Source organism: Geotrypetes seraphini, chromosome 2 (assembly GCF_902459505.1).
Source record: "Geotrypetes seraphini chromosome 2, aGeoSer1.1, whole genome shotgun sequence".
NCBI classification, from domain to species: Eukaryota; Metazoa; Chordata; class Amphibia; order Gymnophiona; family Dermophiidae; genus Geotrypetes; species Geotrypetes seraphini.
This window is the reverse complement of record NC_047085.1, coordinates 58,516,702-58,539,119: the sequence shown is the minus strand read 5'-3', so window position 1 is coordinate 58,539,119 and position 22,418 is coordinate 58,516,702. Positions and strand designations below refer to the sequence as shown.

General features: G+C 41.2%; 1 protein-coding gene across 5 annotated transcripts in view; it reads right to left on the bottom strand.

Annotated features, from left to right (window-relative positions):
• Positions 1-22,418, bottom strand: part of ANGPT1 (angiopoietin 1) — a 493,112-nt gene that overhangs the window by 58,714 nt on the left and 411,980 nt on the right. For all 5 annotated transcript variants that reach the window (XM_033934816.1, XM_033934815.1, XM_033934817.1 and 2 more), the window contains one exon: positions 21,029-21,195. In XM_033934816.1, coding sequence (XP_033790707.1) covers positions 21,029-21,195 — 167 coding nt within the window. The remainder of the gene's footprint in view (positions 1-21,028; positions 21,196-22,418) is intronic.

The window sequence follows — 22,418 nt, the reverse complement described above, 5'->3', positions numbered from 1 at the left end:
TACCACCCTAAGATGCTCCTTCCCCCCCACAGTCTCCTACAATTCCCTGACCTCTATTGTTCCCAACTCTACCTTACCTGTATCCATTCCTGCCGACAGATCCTGGACCGCCTTCGAGCTTGTCTCTGAACCGCAAGTCTCCAAACTCTGCCTCAAACTAAAAACTTGCAAGTGCATTTTGGACCCTTTCCCCTCCTACCTATTCGAGAATATCCCTACACAGGCCATCGCTTCCCTCACCGAACTTATAAACTCTGCCCTAACATCAGGCCTTTTCTCCCCCGACATGGGACACATTTCACTGTCCCCTCTACTGAAAAAGGCCGACCTCGATCCCTCCATTCCATCAAATTACCGTCCAATAGCAAATATCCCTCTCCTAACCAAGCTATTAGAATCCATCATATCCACCCAACTCTCATCCTACCTAGAACGATTATCTATCCTCCTACCCCACCAATTCGGCTTCAGACCCAACTTCAGCACCGAATCCCTCTTGGCCTCACTAATCTCTAAGGTGCAACAACTCCATTCTCGCAACAAATTTGCTGTTCTTCTTCAATTCGACCTCTCCGCAGCCTTCGATGTCGTTCACCACGACATCCTAATCTTCCAACTCTCCGAAATAGGCATAAGCTCCACAGTCCTGGATTGGTTCTCGAAATTCCTACGCTTCCGCTCCTACACCGTTAACACAAACGGTACCTCATCCCCCGCCTGGAAGCCGAAATGTGGAGTCCCGCAAGGCTCACCCCTCTCCCCTATCCTTTTCAACATCTACATGTCCTCTCTGAAACTCCTTCATTTATCCCCCCTAGAAACTCTCTACTCCTACGCTGATGACATCCTCATCCTCCTCGAAACCAACTCGAACCTCGCTGAGAACATCTCCACATGTATTACGAACCTCCAATCCTGGGCCCAATCTGTACAAATGAAACTGAATGAGTCCAAAACCAAACTACTTTGGCTCGGCCCAATCTCAGACCATTTACCCACCTCCATCCCTCTACCTTCCGGCCCCACTCTTCAGCTTGAGTTTTCAAGCAAAGTCCTAGGCATCATCTTAGATTCCTCTCTCTCCTTCAACGATCACCTCAACTCCCTGGTAAAAAAATGCTTCTTTAGCCTCCATATGTTGAGGAAAGTAAGATCCTGCTTTCATCATTCTCATTTCGCCATCCTCGTTCAATCCACCATCCTCTCTAGACTGGACTAATGCAACTCCATCTATATAAGCCTAACTAAGAAAAACCTCCATAGACTTCAGCTAATTCAGAACGCCGCGGCCAAGCTTATTTTCGCAAAAGGCAAGTTCGACCACGTTTCCCCACTTCTCTCCAAGCTTCACTGGCTCCCAGTATACTCCAGAGTCCTCTATAAATGTGCCTGCATAGCCTTCAAGATTCTACATGGCGTCCTTCCTCCCGTTATCCCACTCTTCTGGAATTCCTCAAACCCGCTCTCGACTAGATCCTCCCAAAAACTGAAACTATCTTTCCCTTCTATAAAAGGTATATCCCGCGCAGGAAAACTTGGAACATCCCTCCCCTTTAGAACCACAGAACTCTGGAACAACCTTTCATCCCCGCTCAGAAATTCTAGCTCCTTCCAATCCTTCCGCAAACACTTGAAAACTTGGCTCTTTTCAAAAATCTAATCACCTCCCGTGCTCTAGTATCCTGTCCCCCTCTATCTCCTCAGTCTCTCTCCTATACCCTTTCTTTGTAGTTCCTTTCCTCTCAACCTTTGTAAACCGTGCCGAGCTCTGCGCACGCGGAGATGGTGCGGTATACAAACCTAAGGTTTAGTTTAGTTTAGGAATTGCGATCCGTATCCTTCACAAAGATAGTGGTGTTAAAATGTCCATCCAGGATCTCCAATCTCACATCTAGGAATGAGATCTGTGTCCGATGATATGTCATCTCAAAACGCAAAGCAGTTTGACAAGAAGTCACATATTCTCTAAATTTGAACAATTCCTTTTAGTTCACTGCGGTGTATGGTGATTGATCATCTCCCCTGTTCTGTGAGACGTGGTGACTGGAGACATCAGCTACGTCAGAGGGAACAAAGATGGATCTACAATCTACAAACTGTCCACCCAGCTAGGCGGAATGCCCGAATTGAGTGGGCGATGTTTTTTGGTTGAAGCTAGCTGGGGATTGGTCTGACTGGAAGGGGGAGGAGTCTGTACTCCATTTTGAAGACACTGATTGCTGGAGAATCCCACGCCTCAGCTTCTATGTGTGTGGATGTGAGCAGTTGGAGCACTGGAGAGCCTCTACATTTGCTGGTGGAGTAGGCTGGAATCATTCCCCTGACGCAGCTTAGCGAAACGGAGGTTTCCCCGTCGGGAAAGAGTGGCTGCGGGGCTAGGCAGGCTTGCACTTTTTGGATGCATGGAAGACAGCCTAGACACCGTCTGCAGCTAAGTGTTTATTTGTTTTTTTCCTGCTTACCATTGACTGTGTTTGAGACTCATATATGTGCTGCTTGCTTTACTCACATTTTTTTGAAGTTTTGTAATTTGGCGTGATAGAGGTTTTTTTTGAGGTGGTTCCTACAAGGGCTACTATAGTGTTTCTCAATGCTGAGTGAACTGATACATTTTGGACCTTGCTTAATGGTTGTTTAAAAGTGGAGTTTTTTGCCATATGAAGATGAACTGAGGCTTTTTCTCCACTTTTTTTTTTGTGTGTGTGTGTGTTAAATGAATGAGTGGGTAGACCTGGTAGTGTCTAGGTAGGTCCCTTCTATGGTTTCCAATAGGGTATAATTTATTAGTAAAATTAGGGGGGAAACCCCCCCCCCCCACACACACACACACTTTACTTAAAACTGTTAGCACTCCTGTTGGTGTACCCTTCAGGTGAATCTGTTCAACTTCCTAGTTCTAGTGTGCCATACACTCCCCCATATGCCTGAAAAGATGCACACATAAATTAGTGTCAATTAGGGCCTATAATTGCTTGTTAGTGGCCAATTATCAGCACTGATTGGTTTGTTAATCAACTGTTACGTATACAAACTGGGTGCACACCCAAATTTGCAGACCTCAAAGTGCCATATATAGAATCTGGGGGATGCGCTTTCATTACTCTGAGCTCCTTAGACTGTGGTATCGGTCTAATTGCTGAGATTCTCCTCCGTCACTCAAAATTATTATTCTATTTTACATTTAAAGTTCTTTTTTTCCCACTCTGCCTAGGATAGCTTTGTATATTACTTGTGTCAATCCTGCTTTCCCTAGAAGAAGATTTTCATTTTTAGAAGTGGGAGTCAACATTAAGGGCATGGGAACAGTGCGATTGTCCTGGGCCCTTCCAGATTCTGCTTTAAATACAAACATGGATCCAGTCTACACATAAAGCCCTGTTTTACCCACATACATAGTTGTGTTGATTTTTTTAAGGACCCATTTGTGTGCAGATTTTCATTAAGCTTCTTCTCACTTTACGAACCAGCAAAACATAAGTTCAGTCCAATTAGTCTTTATCCTTATATCAAGGCTAAAAGGTTCACCGTCCTTCTGTCCTCCCTAATAGGTAGCAAATCTTTTTCAGACTTTATAGGAAGCAGGCTGGCTGTATGCTGGGGGAGGGTGGGCAGGGATATTCTCTTTCTCTCTCTGGAGCCTCCAGCTTCTGAGGTTTTCAAATGGATCTGACAGGTTAAAAATCAGACTAACTGAAAACATCTGCAGGGCTTTTCCTGGCTGCTTCCCAAAATAGCCACCCTCAATCTCTCTCTCTCTCTCTCTCTCTCTAGGTAAAACTTTTAGAGCATGGTCCATTCATCCACCGTTGCACCGTTTTAACTAATCGTGCATATATATAAACAACAATATCATTTTAAAATTATTTTGGCCTGCTTAATTGACCATGATATCATCTTGAGGAAAAAAATAAACAAAAAAAAAGACTAACAATCACACATTTGTTTCATTCCAACAACATATTAGAAAGAACGTGGATCTTGGGAAATGCTCACCAACATATATTATACATTGTGGCTGGCTGGAAAGGTGCCCTTTCTCGTAACTCGGTGCAGATTTGCCTTAGCTAGCCTTTGGAAACGTATTCCATTAGTACGCATTGCAGTTTCCTGTAGCTGGCAGCAAAAGACCATCTTTGTCAAACCACAACACTATCCGGCTGATATTCCTTGTGACCCTGAGCAAGCCACTTAACCCTCCATTGCCTCAGGTCTTACCCTATATTAATCACTAGATTACACCTTACTATGCGCCCACCCAGAAATCCAAAAGTACTATGACCCCACATAAAGTTCTCCTTGTGAGAATTATGGAACATGGGCCCTATCTACTAAAGCGGTACTTCTCAACCCTCTCTCGGAAACATTTTCAATATATACCTCATACTCCCCTGATATTCTCAACAAATACCTCCTCCCACAACAGCCCCCCTGCCATTCTGAATACATAGATATCCTAGGGTCTAGTGCAAGGGTGGGCAAACATTTTGACTCGTGGGCCACAATGAGTTCTTAAATTTGACAGAGGGGCCGTCCTCGTAAGCTTAGTCCCCATCCCCATCCCGCCCCGCAAACCATCTGATCCCATCCACACAAGTCTCAAATAATTTTATACTGAACTTATTTTATTAAAGTATAAAAAGAAACAATATTCTGTACAATTGTCATTTTATAGATCAAAGTTCTGGCTGCTGAACTAGAGAAAGAGATGTTTAGCTGGCAAGGCTTTGTTTATAAATGTTTATCAACACAACTAATATACTACTTTATCCTAAAGGAAAATAAAAGAAAGAAAATAAATAGAATTTTTTTTTTCTACCTATGCTGTCTGGTTTCTGCTTTCCTCATCTTCTCCTCATTCAGTTCCTACAATCCACTGTATGGCTTCTCTCTGCCTCTTCCATATACTCTGTTACTGTGCCTCTCCCTTCCATCTCCCCCCCCATTGGTCTGGCACCTATCTTCTTCCCTCCGCTCCCCCCATAGTCTGGCATCTCCCTCTTCCCCATTTCCCTTTAGCGTCTTCTCCCCACTCTCTTTTCCCCATTTCCCTTCAGCAACATCTTCTCCCCACACTCTCTTCCCAATTTCCCTTCAGCAGCGTCTTCTCCCCTCTATCTCTTCTTCAGTTCCCTTCAGCGTCTGTTCCTCTCCTCCACCCCTCTCTCCAGCATCCTTCACGTGGTCCAGCAGCCCCCTCCCGCCGCAGTCCGAGCATATCCCTACCCTTCCTTCCCCTTACCTCTGTGGCGATGTTTACTTTTCTTTCTACAAGCAGCTGGAGCCTTGAAGTCGTGTGCATATGCCGTAAAGCTCTCCTCTGACACAACTTCCCGTTTCCGGTTGCATCAGAGAAGGATTTTCCAGCAGCCACACGCAACTTCAAGGCTCCAGCTACTTGTAGAAATAAAAGTAAATATCACTATGAAAGTTATTTGGTGGGCCAGATTAAAACACTAAATGGGCCGGATATGGCCTGTGGGCCATAGTTTACCCATGTCTGGTCTAGTGTGTGTTTCTGTCTATTGTCTTGTGTGTGTATATGTGTGCACTCCTGCCTAGGATTACCATATTTTTCTCTGGGAAACCTCAGACACATGACCCCGCCCTGTTTCGCCTCTATCACCACCCCATTGTGCCCCAACCCCACCCTGTTCCACCTCCAGCCCTGCCATGTCTGGCCCAAAGCCCCACAAAGCCTCCTTTCTTCTTCTGGATGAGCTCCAGCTGCATCTGGAGAGTCTGGAGCATGCGTGAACATGTGTGATATCATCCGTGCATGCTCAGAAGCCCTCCAGATGCGGCGGGAGCTCATCAGGGCTTTCCAAAATATGGACAAATGCCAAGTTTAGGAAAGTCCTTCCAGGATCTCGAACAGTCCTCTAAAAAGAGGACATGTCCGAGTTTTCCCAGACATCTGGTAACCCTACTCCAGCCCTATCTTAGCAGGTTCAGAAAGGCAACTGTGACCCCTAATGAAGTCAAGCTGCCAAATAAGGGTATACACTCCTTGTCTGGCAGGTTGCCTCTTAATGGTTCTTCTGCAAGACTTACTGCTAGATTTCAGAGCTGTCATTTTGAATACAAGTACAAAAAGGGATCATTAATAGTTTCAGTTTACTGATTTAATTTATGTTTTCTGTTTAAGATCAAGGGATCTAATTGCATTTGAACATTGTGCATATAGCAACAGGGGAAACAACCATATAAAACCAGAATGAGATTAATTGAAAACAATTCATAAAACTTTCAGGTTATGATTCTATGTGCTTTGCAACATGAAGCATAAGGACAAAAAAATAAACTGATGCTAGGAATATCCCTCCAAAATCAACAAAGCAGATTCTTGGACTATCATATCTTTGTTTTGCATGCTTTTCTGTTTAATGTAAGTACAAATACTGCAAATCACCACCGAGACAAAGGGACTGATGTTCAAAATGATATAAATGGCCAGGAGATGCTCCTGGCCATTTATATCGTCTGACCAGGGCTAACCTGGCATTTTCAGGCCCAAACCTTTCAGGTTATCATGTATAAAAAATATGAGTAAAAATATACAGCAGTGATCCAAACTAACATTACAAGCTAAGAAAATGTAGTCCACGGAACAGATCATGTTTATAGTTGCTTATATTTATTTTTAAAAGTCATTGGGTTTTCTTAGGCACACATTTAGCAAAAAAGAAGTGCCACAATGAGTTATATGGCACTAAGACTCTAGTAAAATAAATATAAATAACTGTGAAAAATATTTTAACTCCCTTGGTGGCTTTTGTGACTGATAAACAAACTTGCCTGAGTGAAATGTTCACTGACATTCAGTAACAAGCTGATATCACATTGACCAAGATAGCTTAAAAATAAACAAAAAAAAACCCTCAATGCACGCTTTACATAGAATTCTAGGGCCCAAAATTCAAAGCAATTTAACTGAGCAGGATAGGCTCCTGCTCAGTGAAATCACACTCAGGGGCAGTTACCAATGTTGGCTGCCATTAAAAAGGGTTATTTTACCATGTCAGGATATTTTACCACAGGTTCTCATTACATAAAATGGGACCCTGTATTACATGTGATAAAAATAGCACCGAATGTGTTACTTTACTTATGGTAAAATAACACTTCTTAATGGCAGCCCACATTGATAAACTCCCTCTCAGTGTCCTGGTTGCCAATATTTAGTTAATTGCCTCTCCTGGCTGTTTAAATCATTTTGATATTCGGGACTACTATCTTAGTTTCACAAAAAATAAGCCTAATTTGACCTTCTGTACACAGAATGAGGTACTTTGCACAGTACCACAAACTGCTGTGTGAGATTGCGGCTGCTATTTTGTAAGTGCAGCTGCAATAGGCAAGAGCTAAAGAGCTTTGCTTCTCCCCAAATGATCCCACTAGGACCACCAGGGAGTCAGGTTGGCCTAGACCTCAGGAAGCTGAAGTGGGAGAGGGGCATTCATGCTCACAGACTAAATATTGCTGCCACCTGAATAACCCCTGACTCTTCCCCAATACTGCCGCCTAGTGCTGCCTTTGACCTGCCCTCTTTTTTGTTGAGCGGTCTGTGACAATATTCAACTGCAGTGTGCAGTTAAGTGACATTGAAAATTCCCAGTTAGGCAGCAGGAGAGGCTCCTACCCACTTAAATTGCTTTCAATATCGGCATCACTGTGTGTTAAACTAATATTAAATAATTTGGTTTTACTCTGGCTTTAGCCTCCATCGGATGAATAGCATCCAAATATCTGAATATCTGTCAATAAAAGGGAAATTTCATTGAGATTCACGCAGCCTTCAAACAAAAACTAATAAAAAGCAAAACTTGCCCCTATTCTTGATCTCAAAGGTGCATTCTCCCACCTAAATGTGTGGTTTTTATTTGCATCCCCAAGGCTTCTACCCAAAATACATGTATCCTCACTGAAAACAGCAGTAAGTTTAGGCAGTCCTTTTTTCTTTTGGAGAACACTGTAATTTTAACATTTTCTTCAATGGGCATCGTAGGAGCTGGGCCATTCTAGGTTCTTATGTCTTTTTAGTTTCTTCTTATTGCTCTCAAAAGTCATTTAGGTAAGGCGACGATGAGATGTCAGCATCCTTAATGGAATGTTGCTACTCTCTGGGTTTTTACCAGATACTAGTGACCTAGATTGGCCACCGTGAGGATGGGTTGTTGGGCTAAATGAACCATTGGTCTGACCCAGTAAGGCTATTCTTAAGCTCTTATGACGTCTGAGCTGAGGACTCCACTCCAATCCTATCAGTCTTAATTCAAGCTCATTTCAGAGGGTGGTGCTGAGTAGTGTTTTTGACATGGCACATCAAACCAAAAGTCTCAATTTAATACTATTCTACGCAGGTGAATCTGTTCAACTTCCTAGTTCCTGCGCAAACATTAGGCACTTAAAAAAGTATTTCTTAGCCTTGAATCAGGAGCTTAAAGACTTTCAGCATGAAATTCTGGACTGCATTGAGATTGGGGGGAGAGCTGAGTGGAAGGCTTTGAGGCATTTACCAATGGCAGACATGTGAGCTTACCATCATACTCTTGTGGCAAAGTATGAGGACCTGAATAATAAACTTGATGAGCTAGAAAATAGTTGAAAGGAGAAGAATTTACTACTGCTACTACTTATTATTTCTATAGTGCAAGAGGCTGTCCAAACAAAACGAAAAAGGGGAATCTATAGCAGTAGTCTCAAACTTGAGGCCTGGAGGGGCCACATGCGGCCCACCAGGTACTATTTTGTGGCCCATGGTCTGTACTAGTGCTGCCAGAGAAGGTAAAAAGAAACAGCATGAGAAATATAGTAGAAACATGATGGCAGATAAAGGCCAAATAGCCCATCCAGTCTGCCCATCCACAGTAACCATTATCTCTTCCTCTCTTAATCTAAGAGATCCCATGTGCCTATCCCACGCTTTCTTGAATTCAGATGTAGTCTCTATCTCTACCACCGCTATCGGGAGACTGTTCCATGCATCTACCACCCTTTCGGTAAAAAAGTATTTCCTTAGATTACTCCTGAGCCTGTCAGGATGTTTCAAGCTTCACGCTTTAGACTAGGGGTCTCAAAGTCCCTCCTTGAGGGCCGCAATCCAGTCGGGTTTTCAGGATTTCCCCAATGAATATGCATGAGATCTATTTGCATGCACTTCTTTCAGTGCATATTCATTGGGGAAATCCTGAAAACCCGACTGGATTGCGGCCCTCAAGGAGATACTTTGAGATCCCTGCTTTAGAAGCATAAAACTTTAAAACCTGCTCTGGACATTCTCTTGAAAGAATACATTAACAATGAGTGGGCACATCCCTTTTTCTCTCTCTCTTTCATTATGGCCGGCAAGGTTCAGAGATTGTGCAATTTGGAGAAGGCCTGGATACTGCTTTCTGACGCTGATCTTACCACACAACCAGTTCCATCTGCGGCACCTCCAGTAATGTGTTCAAACACCAGGTCCAAGAGTCAACCCTGGCAAGCACATTTTTAGCAAGACCAAGAGAAAGAAAGCCTTGGTGAAGAATGAACCAGAGTCAGTGTATTTGTGGGATAGGCCACCTATTCTGGGAACCTTTGGACCTTTTATTTGCATTTGATTGGTCTGCAGTGCCTCCTTCATTAAGGACTTAAGTGATATTATTATGGCTTGCTGTTTGGGGTGTTTCTTTTGGGAGGATTGCTGTGAGTGATGTATTTTTGGTTTGTGTGTTATAATTGCTATTTCATTCAGTGAGTAAATGTGAGTATTTGACATTGGATGCATCTAAGCGTATGAATGTGAGAATGTGAGATAGAAGGGTTGGGGTACCTGGGTGTAAGATTGGGGTGATTGAGTTTTAAGTACTGATCTTAAGTGTGCTTCATTGGATTGATTATTCTAATGAAAGTCTCCTTAGCTATGCATTTTTATTTGATCTGTACTCATAGGTGGTCCGTGAGTCGGTTATTTGGAGAGTCCAAAATGAGGCAGGGCAGGGGTGGGTCTAGGGTGAGCTGGGATGGAACGTGGTGAACTATGTTAAAATCCTTGTGGTGGAGACACCTGTGTCAGCAGTAAAGGGGCAGTGGGGACACTTTTGAACACTGCTGTCTCCTCCCTCTAGTAGCTCTGATAATGATGGCATTATATACAGTAAACACACTCTAGGGAAGGGGTTGGCAACCTTTTTAAAGCACAGAACCATTTTATTCTAAATGTTTGATCCAAGATTTACAAAGAGCTGTAATGGGTAGAGAAGGGGGTTTGAGATATTCCAGGTCTATCACTCTCTTCCCTCCTCAAGATTTAGCTTTTCTCCCCTCCAACCCCTCTCAGGTCTCAATACCTCTCATGCCTCCCTTCCTCTCTCCCTGCTCCTCCCCTAACCCATAGCCAAGGCTCTCTCCCCTCTTCAGGCACCAACCCTTTGAATTCCTTCCCAACTCTGTGATTCTCCCTCCCCCTTGGGCCTATCTAGAAACATAGAAACATAGAAATAGACGGCAGATAAGGGCCACGGCCCATCAAGTCTGTCCACTCTAATGACCCACCCTATTTATCTTTGCGGATAGATCCCACATGTCTACCTCATCTGGCCTTAAAATCTGGCACGCTGCTGGCCTCAATAACCTGGAGTGGAAGACTATTCCAGCGATCAACCACCCTTTCAGTGAAGAAGAACTTCCTAGGTACCGAATTCAGCAGGGGAGGGTGTCTTTGGGGCAGGAGCATGGCCTCCTCATGGCAGCTCAACCCCACAATGCCCCCAGCCCTCCTCCACTCCATCATGTACAGGTAAGTGCCCTCCACCTGGGACTAACCAAGGTACCTGGTGCTCCAGCAGTAGTCTTTGTGGCAGGACCACAGGCCTCTCGCTCCTACCTCCTCACAGCTGCCTTCTAAAATGGCTGATGTGACCTTTCACGGCTGCTCGTGGCATTTCCTGTAGTACCACTAGCTGCCACGAGAGGTCATGGCAGGCATTTTAGAAGACAGCTGTGAGGAGGCAGGAAAGAGAGGGCTGTGGTCCCTCTGAGTGTCCACTATTTACCTTCCTCTATTGAGAAAAATGGTCATATAACCCTATCCTCTGGTTTCTGTCCAATAATCAATTAGTGCCGATAACTGCTTGTTAGTAGCCAATTATCAGCACTGATTTATCAATTAAACTGCACAGGCAAATTAGGAACATAAAAAATTTGCAAGTATAAAAAGTGTCATATACAGAATCCAGGGTTAGTGTGTAGCAACCTAGTGCCTAATTTTAGGTGACCTGAAAAGAATTTATACCTTGTGTCTTTATAAAATACGTACGTCTATAGCAAGCACTTATTTGGACTCTTAAGATTCTATAAAATTCCCATCTAAATGTGTCTGCATATGTCGCATATGCCATTGGTGCGAAAACTGGATTATTTTACATGTTTAACTATTCTAAAAGCCAAACCCCTTTGCAGTTGCTAAAGAACAGACTGGAATGTATGAGTCTGCTGTTCTTCATTGGAAATGAAAATGACGGCAGATAAAGACCTGAACGGTCCATCCAACCTGCCCATTAGTTACAGCCATTAAAAATTAATGATTAAAATAACTTGTCTCTTCTTTGATATTTCTGGGTCATAAACTGTAAAGTCCACCTGGTATTGTCCTAGGCTCCAAATGCTGAAGTTGCCATCTAATCAAGCCTTTGTAACATCACTGATGAGGTTGGCTCTTAGGTATTGGTGGAATGAGACATTATGACATCACAATCTCAGCTCTGGAATGTTGCTACTCTTTGGGTTTCTGCCAGGTAACATAGTAAATTACGGCAGATAAAGACCTGAACGGTCTATCAAGTTTGCCCATTAGTTATATCTATTAAAAATATACATGATTAAATTAACTTGTCTCTTCTTTGATATTTCTGGGTCATAGACTGTAAAGTCCTAGGTTCCAAATGCTGAAGTTGCCGTCCAAGCTCACTCCAGTCTATCCAACCATACTGTTTGCAGGATATCTAGCATAAAGTCTGGCCAGTAACATCCTCATGTTCTGAGTTACTGGAGTTCCCATTGATGCCCTAACCAGCCCATCCTACACCAAATCACCACATATGGGACACAGACCGTGCAAGTCTGTCCAGTACCAGCCTTAGTTCTTTAATTTACACCCTTCTTTAATTACATCCTTCGTTTGATGAGTTGACTTTCGTGTTGCTATGATCACATGTATTTTGCACCACGTGTACCAATAAAGAGATTTTTTTTTTTTTAAAGTGCATGCCTGTGTGTGTGTAAAAGGTAGAGAGATATGAAACCATACATAACAAAGCTTTTGTCGTTCAAATTGTGTGTGTTTTTTTACTGGAACTTGTACTGTTCAATAAACAAAGTAATTGGAATTTGATTTAATTGCATTTTTAATTTTGTCCTCTGCTTTGTATGTTCGGATGAATGAAAAGGTGCATGCCTTAAAATTAAATTTATATACATCTTATAACCCATGTGTTTAACATTACCCTTTATATCCCAGATTCTTTGAACTTATAAAACTTAGTAGGAGGAAGATGATAAATAGTTCAGATAAAAAAACAGAGACTTTTGGAAATCACCGTTGGGAAAAGTACAGGCTTGAACCAAACACTGGGGTTACATTTTGGCAAATAACGTGACAGGAAAATGTTTTATATATTTTCTCAGACACAATTTATCACTAAAAGCATTAGCGCTATACCGACATGTATTACAGTCAATCTCTCAAAGTTTTTGCTTTTTACCCATCTCTAATCTGCAAAAAGACACTGCCCTTAAATATTCTGTCTCTTTCTGGTTTTATCCTCTGATTATACAAGATGCTTTGTTTCAGATTTGTTTGGTCTGATGCCCAAACAAACTTGAACACTTGTTTTATGTGCCAGTTCTGATTTTTCTTAAAACGGGTAGTGATTTGTCTTTGATAAAGAAGAATCTACATCTAATTATCGTGTTTATTTCTTGCCTGGGATACCACAAAGCTGTTCAACGTATCCATAATAAGAACAGAATACCTATTCAACTGGTATAATCATCAGTTTACAGTAATTGAAGCTGTATAGAGATAGAACGCCTCTTCAGCAATTCAAAGCAGGCAAGAAAATTGTTAAACATCTGTGAACCGGAGAATTTATGACATCTTCTTTCTCTTTATTTCTGCCACTTCGACCAGGAAACACTCTCTCAAGAGAGTCTTTGCACAGAGGGACAAAAAGCTTCCATTAGGATACCAGGGAACAGGACTTTGGAAAGCCTACCAAGTTAGTGGTAGGCTAATAATAATGGCTGAGCTGCTGAATAGCTCAGTAAAGAGTGAGGGGGGGGGGGAGTTATAAAGAGGAAGGGTGAAGGCTGTAGATAAAGTAAGATAACAGGTGGGAATAAAGAGATTAGATTGGTGGAAGTAGGTGTTGCTATGAAAGGGTGCTACGGGATTGGAGGAGAGAGGGTGTTAGTGATTGGAAGGAATTTTGCGGGAAGAGGTTTGAGGTGAAGGAGTTAGTTTTGTGAATGTTGGATAGGAAGGGTGGTGGTTTGAGAGAAAGTTAGTATAGTTAGTTTGGGGGGTGTAAGTGTAGAAAAGTGGGGTGTTTTCCCATCCTACCCACTGTGGTGTGTTTGGTGTGTTGGGGCAGGGTGGTTGGGTGTTTTCTTTGGGTGGGTGTTGGGAGGGTGGGAGTCGCAGCTGCAGAATGGTGGTTCTTCCAGGGCCAAGCAGTTTGGTGAAGTTATTGAAGTATTGGTAAATGGAATTGTTAGAGATTACTTGAATGCAATACTGCTACAAGTAGGGGTAAGGCCAGGCGACAACGCAGGTCTCTTTGGGGGGATGGGAAGTAAATAACATAGATATTTACATGAACACAAGATTGTGATTTTGAATTAGGCTAGGTCGGCACCGACTAGCTGACTGTCAAGTTTGTATTAAGTGGCTGGCCTGGAAGATGGGGTTGGATGACATTTGGACATTATGATTATTACTAGTGTTTTAGCCCGTTACATTAACGGGTGCTAGAGTATATGTCTATTTGGGGTTTTTTTTTTCTTTGTCTCTTTCTCCTTGGACGTTGTCTGTCTGTCTGTCATTCTTTCTGTCTGTGTCTCTCCCTGGCTCCCTGTCTATCTTTCTTTCTTTCTGTCTCTGTATCCCTGGCCCCCTGTATTTCTCTGTTGCGCCCTGCCTGCCTGTCAGTGGCCCCCTTCCTATGTCCATAGTGTCCCATCCTATGTCCTTAGTGCTCCCAGTGCTGCTTTCCTATGTCCTTAGTGCCGTCAGTGCCTTCTATGTCCTTAGTGCGCTCAGTGCTTCCTTCCTATGCCCTTAGTGCCCTTTCCTATGTCCATAGTACCCCAGTGCCATCTTCCCATGTCCTTAGTACCCCTTCCTACGTCCTTAGTGCCCCCAATGCCTCCTTCCCATGTCCTAAGTGCCCCCAGTGCCTCCTTCCCATGTCCTTAGTGGCCCCAGTGCATCCGTCCTGTGTCCTTAGTGCCCCCAGTGTCTTCTTCCCGTGTCCTTAGTGCCCCCCAATTCCTCCTGTACAGTAGAACCCGGTATTTTTATTTCCCTCCCTCCCTCCCATCCCCCCTGTGCAGTAGAACCGGTGATCAGCCTGTTTCCATCTTCCCTCCCCCCTGCCACCGTGCAGCTGACCCCATTGACTCTCCCATCCGCCCCTCCCACTGCGAGACGACGTACAAACCTTCCGGAACCAGCAACGTCCCCAGCACTTTAAAGACGCTGCTTGGCGACCTTCTAATGCTGATTTCCTCTGCCGCGTCTCTGTCTCTGATGACGTCATCAGGGACATGGCAGAGGAAATCAGCATTAGAAGGTTGCGAAGCAGCGTCTTTAAAGTGTTGGGGATGCTGCTGGTTCTGGAAGGTTTTTTGTTGTTTCGGGGTGAATGGGAGGCTCAACGGGGGTTCAGGTATGGCGGGGGGGGGGGGCGAAGATGACAAACTGCCTCCTTATAGTGAGTTGAGGGAGGGAGTAGAAGCACGCATGCAAACTCTTGCCAGCAGGGACCTACAGGTTCATGGAAAATGGAACACGCAGGTAAGTGTGCGCATGCACGCTTAGGGTTTTATTATATTAGATTGTTACATGGTTATAAAAGAAATTTGTTAATAAACCTGCAGCCAAATAATTTTTCCACAAAGATTGGTGTTATGGTATTTATTTGGGTTATGGTTATGGATATGACTGAAGCTGAAGCGGTGCGAGTGCCATTGTTAGGAATTCAAGGATATGAGGCTCATTTGGCACAATTCTTAGAGCTAATCCTGCAAATATCATGGATGCTGGTATGAGGAAAGGGAGCTTTCTTCTCTAGGGAAGAGATTTAGGGGCACAGTTATCAATGTGGGCTGTTATGAAGATGTGTTATTTTACCACTACCTTGTGCTAGTTCAGCATAGGTTCCATTTTATGCAATGAGGATACCTAGTAACTAATAATTGAGATTACCAGTATAATAGCATGTCTCAACAGTAGAACACATTGATATATTTCTCCCTCCAAACCAGTCATCCCTACAGTAACATGTACCGTAATATACTCAAATATAAACTGAGATTTTTGGGCCAAAAAAATGGTCCTAAAATGGGGGTCTCAATTCATATTCAGGTCATTACCCACCTGCCCCCTTCTGGACTTCTTGCAGGCCTCCGCCAGGCCTGCTGTGTAGCCTGGTGGGGTTGTCCGAGACAGGAGGGATCCCTCCAATCTTCTGTACCGCCGATTCTGCCAATTTTTTTTTTTTTACCTCCCTCCTGCCCCCCCCCTCCCCGCATAACTTTTTGAATCCCTGGTGGTCCAGCAGTGTACCGGGTAGGAGTGAGCATTCTGCACTCCTGCCCCATGATGTCCCTCCCTGAATAGATGCCTCGAGTTCTCCCAGCCCAGCAGTGTACCAGGCATGAAAAAGCTTTCCTCTTGCTCCTGTCCAGTGCTGAGCCACTTGCTGAATGGCTACCCAGAGTTCTCACAAGACATCAAGCCCGGTGGAGGCCTACAGGACATTGGGAGAGAGGGGGGATAGGGTACAGGGCAGAGTGGGCGCTGGTGCAGAGACTGGCAGAGAGGGAGTGGGCTGGGTTCAGAGCCTGGCAGGGAGGGGGGTGGAGAGCCTGGCAGGGGCCCCAGTATTTTGTCGCCCTTTCCACATGGATTCCGTTCTAATTTTAGCACAGAAGCCTTTTTTCTTTTTTTTTAATTCTTTATTCATTTTCAAACTTACAATAAGTGTGACAATATGTCCAAACAAATTAACAATAAATATATCACTTAATAATCATCAATGGTATAAATGATATGCTCTTATCTCCCACCCTTCCCTATCATATAATCAATACCTTATACAATAAGTAACAATAAAATTACCCCTCTCCCCCTCTCACAATTGAACTTGTAAATGTAAGGGAAAAAATGTCATCTAATCAGTACAATACTTTGTTAATGGCTCCCACACATCTTGAAATTTCCTGAAACATCCCCGCTGTATTGCAATAAATCTCTCCATTTAGCACAGAAACCTTATTACTATCACTGATTTCTAAAATTCAAAGCCTATTATCCCAGAATCACTATGCCATACTATTACAATTTGCTCTTTCAGCTGCCTTTGACGTAGTAAACCATCCTGTTCTAGTTAAACTGCTTTCACATATGGGCATGGAGGATAAAGTTCTGACCTGGTTCAAAGGATTTCTTTCATTGCAGTCCTATGTAGAGAACTTTGGGGGCACATCATTGTCTGCATGGTCACTGGATAGCGGTGTTCCCTATCCTCTTTAATATCTGCATGACTTTGTTAAAATTTTATAAACTAAGCCCTATCAAATCACTATTTACTTATGCGGATGACATTTTTATTTTGCTTGAAGTCGACCCTAATTTGATTAATCGTACAGTCAACATACATGTTTGCTTAACCAAATTACAGTCGTGGTCATCTCTGGTTCAAATGAAATTAAACACAACAAAAATAAAATTACTTTGGTTTGGTCCAGAAATCGCAAACCTTCCTAGTTCAATTACCCTTAATTTCGGTGATGTTCTGCCAAATGAGTCTTCATCTAGAGTGGTGGGAATCTTTTTAGACTCCTCCCTCTCTTTCCATTGTCAGGTAAACCATCTGATTAAGAAATGTTTCTTCAGTTTGCGTCCGTCACCTGTTTTATCAACATCATTTTGCAATTTTGGTCCAATTCAAAGATGCCATGTAAGATTTTAAGAATTATGCAGGCACATTTAAACTAAATTCTCAATCAAAAAGGAAATCAATGTAAACTCCTTAACAGAGGTGACACATGGTCATGCTTTGTTTTACCAAAGATACATCTTGCAGCGATATTTTGAATTAACTGGAGTCTTTTTTCATTTCCTTTGCTCAAACCCACGTAAAATAGAGTTACAATAGTCCAATTGTGCCAAAATGATGGTTCGTTCATCCCTCTAGCTTTAAATTCTTCAAGATCTTCAAGTTGCAGAACTATCCATGTATTTAAACTTTCTTTCCCCACTGTAAAAGGTGCCAGATTTATCAGTAAAACTGTTCATTTCTTCCCCTATTTACTAACAGCAATTTGGAATGACCTACCTTCTCAAATAAGATCCTGTCCATCCCTTCAAGTTTTTTGAAAAATTCTGAAAACTACTCTGTTTCAGCGTTTTCTAGCACATAAGTTTCCATGAGGTCAATTCTTTTTATTAACTACAACTATTATTAACCTAGTCGAGCCTTGTTTCTCAGGGCTAACTCGGTATACAAGTTCAAGATTTAGGGTCTCTTCTATCAAACTGCGGTAGCAGTTTTTAGTGCAGAGAGCCGCGCTGAATGGCCCGCATTCTCCCGATGCTCATAGAGTTCCTATGAGTATTGGGAGCAGCGCGAGCCATTCAGCTTGGGTCCCTACGCTAAAAACTGCTAGCGCAGTTTGATAGAAGAGGCTCCTAGTTTAGTTTAAATGAAGTGAATGTAAGTTGGAAGAAAATGGAATGGGGTTTTGTGATTTTGATGATTTTTCTTCTACTATGGATGGGGGGCTCAGCGGAAACAATATTTTTTCTATTGCTGTATTAATAACAGGGAGTAGAATATGTCAAGAAGAGGGACTTAGTAGATTGTTCCAAAATTATGCCCAAGAACATCGACATTCAATGGGAACATTAAATCTCACCTTACTTATTTCATGCTGTGGGCAATAACAAGAACAATCCTGGCACTTATAGTTGAAATTATAAACCACAATACTAATTCATCAAAAGCTCATTTGACTGATATGTGCCTATGTATAATCACCGAAGTCCCTCAGATTACCACACTGACGAAACTTGTGTGGTGGTCTTCCTCACCAGAACTATTTAATCAGTGTATTCAATTTTGCTTACTTCTTCTTTAAATCTTTTTTATATATAAAAAAACACCCATACTTATATCATCTGTTTTTTCTTATGATAAATATGGAACTATTTTCTTATGATAAATAACTATATAGTTCCATATTTATCATAAGAAAACATAGATGATATAAGTATGGGTGTTTTTTTTATATATAAAAAAGATTTAAAGAAGAAGCAAAATTGAATACACTGATTAAATAGTTCTGGTGAGGAAGACCACCATACAAGTTTCGTCAGTGTGGTAATCTGAGGGACTTCGGTGATTATACATAGGCACATATCAATCAAATGAGCTTTTGATGAATTAGTATTGTGGGCAATAACAAGCATTTTGATGAAACTTTACATGTGGTGGGTGGGAGGGGGGAGGGTTTTATTTGAGGAATATATGGAAGGTTTCCTATAGGTATGTACTTTTTCTGATTATTTGGGGAGGGGGGAATAGTTGTGCATTAATGTCTATAAGTTTAATGTGCATTTCGTGTAATATTATGTATATTAAAATTATTTGTTTGCACAATGGTAGTTTGGGAAATTTAATAAAGATTAAAATTAAAAACTACATGTGTATTGGAGGAGGTACAAAAGCTAACAGGGAATTTTAAAAAACTAGATCTATGTGAACTTCTACTGCAAAATCTGAAATACATATATACCACATAATTCTATAAATGGTGCTTAAAATTGTGTGGCCACATTTGGGTGTATACGATTTGAGTAACAAGCCGATTAGTACCAATAATTGGGCACTAACTATGATTCGCATTAATTGGCAACAGTTTTGAATGTTTGCATGCATCTTGCTAAGTGCTATTCTCCTGTATAAAGGTTTGTGTGTAAATGTTTGGTGCATGACTAAAAAAAGGGGCATACCACGAGAAGGGCATGGGCGGGTCAGGGGCATTCACTAAAGATACATGTGATATTAGAATTCAGTGGATTCACACCTAACAAATGGGGGGTTTACACCAGCTTTCTTTGCACCTAAATCTATGCACCTAAAAGTTGGGCACAGATCCCAATGTTGAACGTTATTCTATAAACGGAACCCAACTTGGAGTGTTGTTTATAGAATAGCATTCAGCATGCCATTTTCCGCATGCAGCATGGCCGCCATTTGCGGAATTTAGTCCATAATGTTTCGGCTTGCAACTTAAGCATGCCTGCTTTAAATCTGTGCACCCTGGACCATCTGCACTCATAAATGGAAATATTTGGAAATTTTTAATTATGTATGTATGCAATCCTATATCTATTTATCTATCTATAATTATTCTAGTAATTCTAGGCAGATGTTGTCGTTTACAGACTATAGAATCTCACAATCTGATAAGGCAGACAGGCTGACAAGAAACATCACCAAGATGTAAAGTCTTTAAGTTCAAACCATGCAGCAAGTTGCAAGGGGTGAGGCCTAATGGGTTTGTTATCTTTCATAGGGCGGGAGGGTGTCATTGAATTGCAGCACTTAACTTCATGCTGCAATTCAATATTTATTATAGACATTATTTCAATAGTATTCTTTAACGTCAAGTGGGAGGTTCCCCCCCTATGAAGGATAACAAACCCACACATATGGAAGAAATTTGTTTCTTTGAAATCTTCCAGTGAGGTTACTGAGGCTTTTCCTCCCATTATTTTCTATGTAAGCAAATCTTTGAAGTATATCATTGAACCCAAAGCATTGGTTTGATATTAATTAGTTTCACTTTGGTTTTGCTTTGTAAAGACACCACATCTAGTTATTTGGTAGCCTAATGAATGTCCCAGTAGACAAGCAGTTTGTGGGAAAGGACAGGAGGCTGTGTGTGGGACTGAAAATCTGAGGTTTCAACAGAGACCTGAAAGAGGCACATTTCAGGCTAGATGTGTAACTCGCCTTTTACAAATTAAAATTGTGATAGATGAAAGAAGCATTCATATTGCTCAGATTCTAGATGCCAATATTGATAACTGGGCATTTGGTTGAGGAGTTTTGCAAGTCCTCTTTAAATCATCAGAATAAGGCACTGCTGGAGTAATCTTCACTGGCAAAAAAAACTTTTCTAAAGGTGGATTTGTCAAATATATATTCCAAATTCAATTACAATCTTGACAAACTTCACACACTGTGCTGGGAAAGGCACAAGCCAAAACCTTAAATCTTACTAAAAATGAGCCTCAGAAACCAAGGTGAAGTAATCCAAACATTCACCAAGCCTCATTCAGCCCCTCTGGCTACATAGGCTACAACTGAAAAGTGAAGCCCCAATGGTACAACATTGTGTCACTGTTGAACATGTGCTCAAAGAACTGAGGTGTCTTGTATTGGAACAATTTATGGGGAAGAGAGGGGGATTTCAAGAAAAAAATGGAGATCATGTTCTTCAAAGCTGCAGAATCCAGTACCAAAAGCAATGGGGATGCTAATTGCATTATAATAAAATTACTCTTAGCCATTGTTTCAGCCTAGGGGTTTTTATAAATGTATTTTATTTTCATTTTTTTTTTAACAGAACTATAATATTCGGCTTTTTCCAGCAGGTGAATCTTTGAGTTTTAACACTTTCTTTTCAACTTTCACACTCTGGAGGGCAATAAACTTTGCTTGGATATGCTAACAGTAAAGCATTTATAAGAACTTACCTATAATTCTGCTTTTCATTTCCTATGTGAAATCGATCATAGAGTGAGTATGCTCGATTTCCTTCCCAATCCATTAGTTCAATTCGCAAAGAATACTGCCTCTGGCTAGTTATTGCAAAGATAATTTCATTCCCAAGCCAGTATTCACCAGATGGACTGCCAAAGCCCTAGAGAAGAGAGTTAATAAAGTAAGAGCATCACATTATCATTAAGAAGTAATTCCATCTTTACTATAAACTAGCATGCAGTTCAGCATTTTCCTCCTGTCAGCTGTTCAAAACAAAAATGCAACTTTTTTTTACATAGAAGTATTTTGGTATTTTATCTGTATTCAAGGTGGTTTTTCTTCTTTTAACTTTCATATTGTTGAATAAAGCATTGAATCTTCTGATTTTGGGCCAGTATTAAAATAGTGAACGGCATTGTGTATAGTTATAAGTTCTTTTTTTTTAAATATCTTTATTCTTTTTAATACTTTCATTAAGTGAATACAAGAAAAATACATTTTACACTTTATACATCACTTAAAATCCTTAGAATATATAATAAGATTAACACATTTTCCATCAAAAATTATTATATAGTTATTGATGAAGTATATTCATAACCTTCCAAAAGTGCAAATGTCATATTTTTCATCTTTATAAAGAAATAGTAAGCACCTATATAAATATTTAATTATTCAAAACCCAAACCAATCCAACCCACCCACCCCATCATTCAATAAAAAAAAACAAAGAAAAATCCACCCCCCCCCCTCTGGATGTGCATTTGATATAAAAACAAATTCAAAACTATAATAAATCTACAAACGACATCAATGGGCCCCATATTAATTAAAATTTTTTTATATTTCCCGACAAATCAGCATTCATTTTCTCATATTTATAAATTAAACATAAATTTGCCCACCAGAATGTAAAATTTAAACGGTCCAAATTTTTCCAGTTTCTCATAATTAATTGTATAGCTGTACCTGTCATAATTAAAAACAATCGCCTCCTATATTTATCTAGGGGATCTTTAGTTATAAGTTCTTAAGGGAGAAAGTTAGTTTTTCTTAATGTTTATGCAAGGGATTCATACATAAGTCATAGAAGAGGCTGATGTACAGCAAATTATGAATAATGATTTTAATCAGGTACTAGACCCTATAATGGATCACAACAAAGAAACAAATCAAATGGTTCTTTAATAAGTGGGATAGTGGACATATCTAGAAGTGATGCATTCTATGGGTCAAGAGTTCATGTTTCATTCACAGATAATCAATCATTTTCAAGGCTCACTTTTTCTTGATATCTAAAACCTTAATAGAAAAGGTCAAGTGTGTCCATATTGATAACACCTTTATCTCAAATCATGCAGAGACTGTATTGGTAATTAAAGA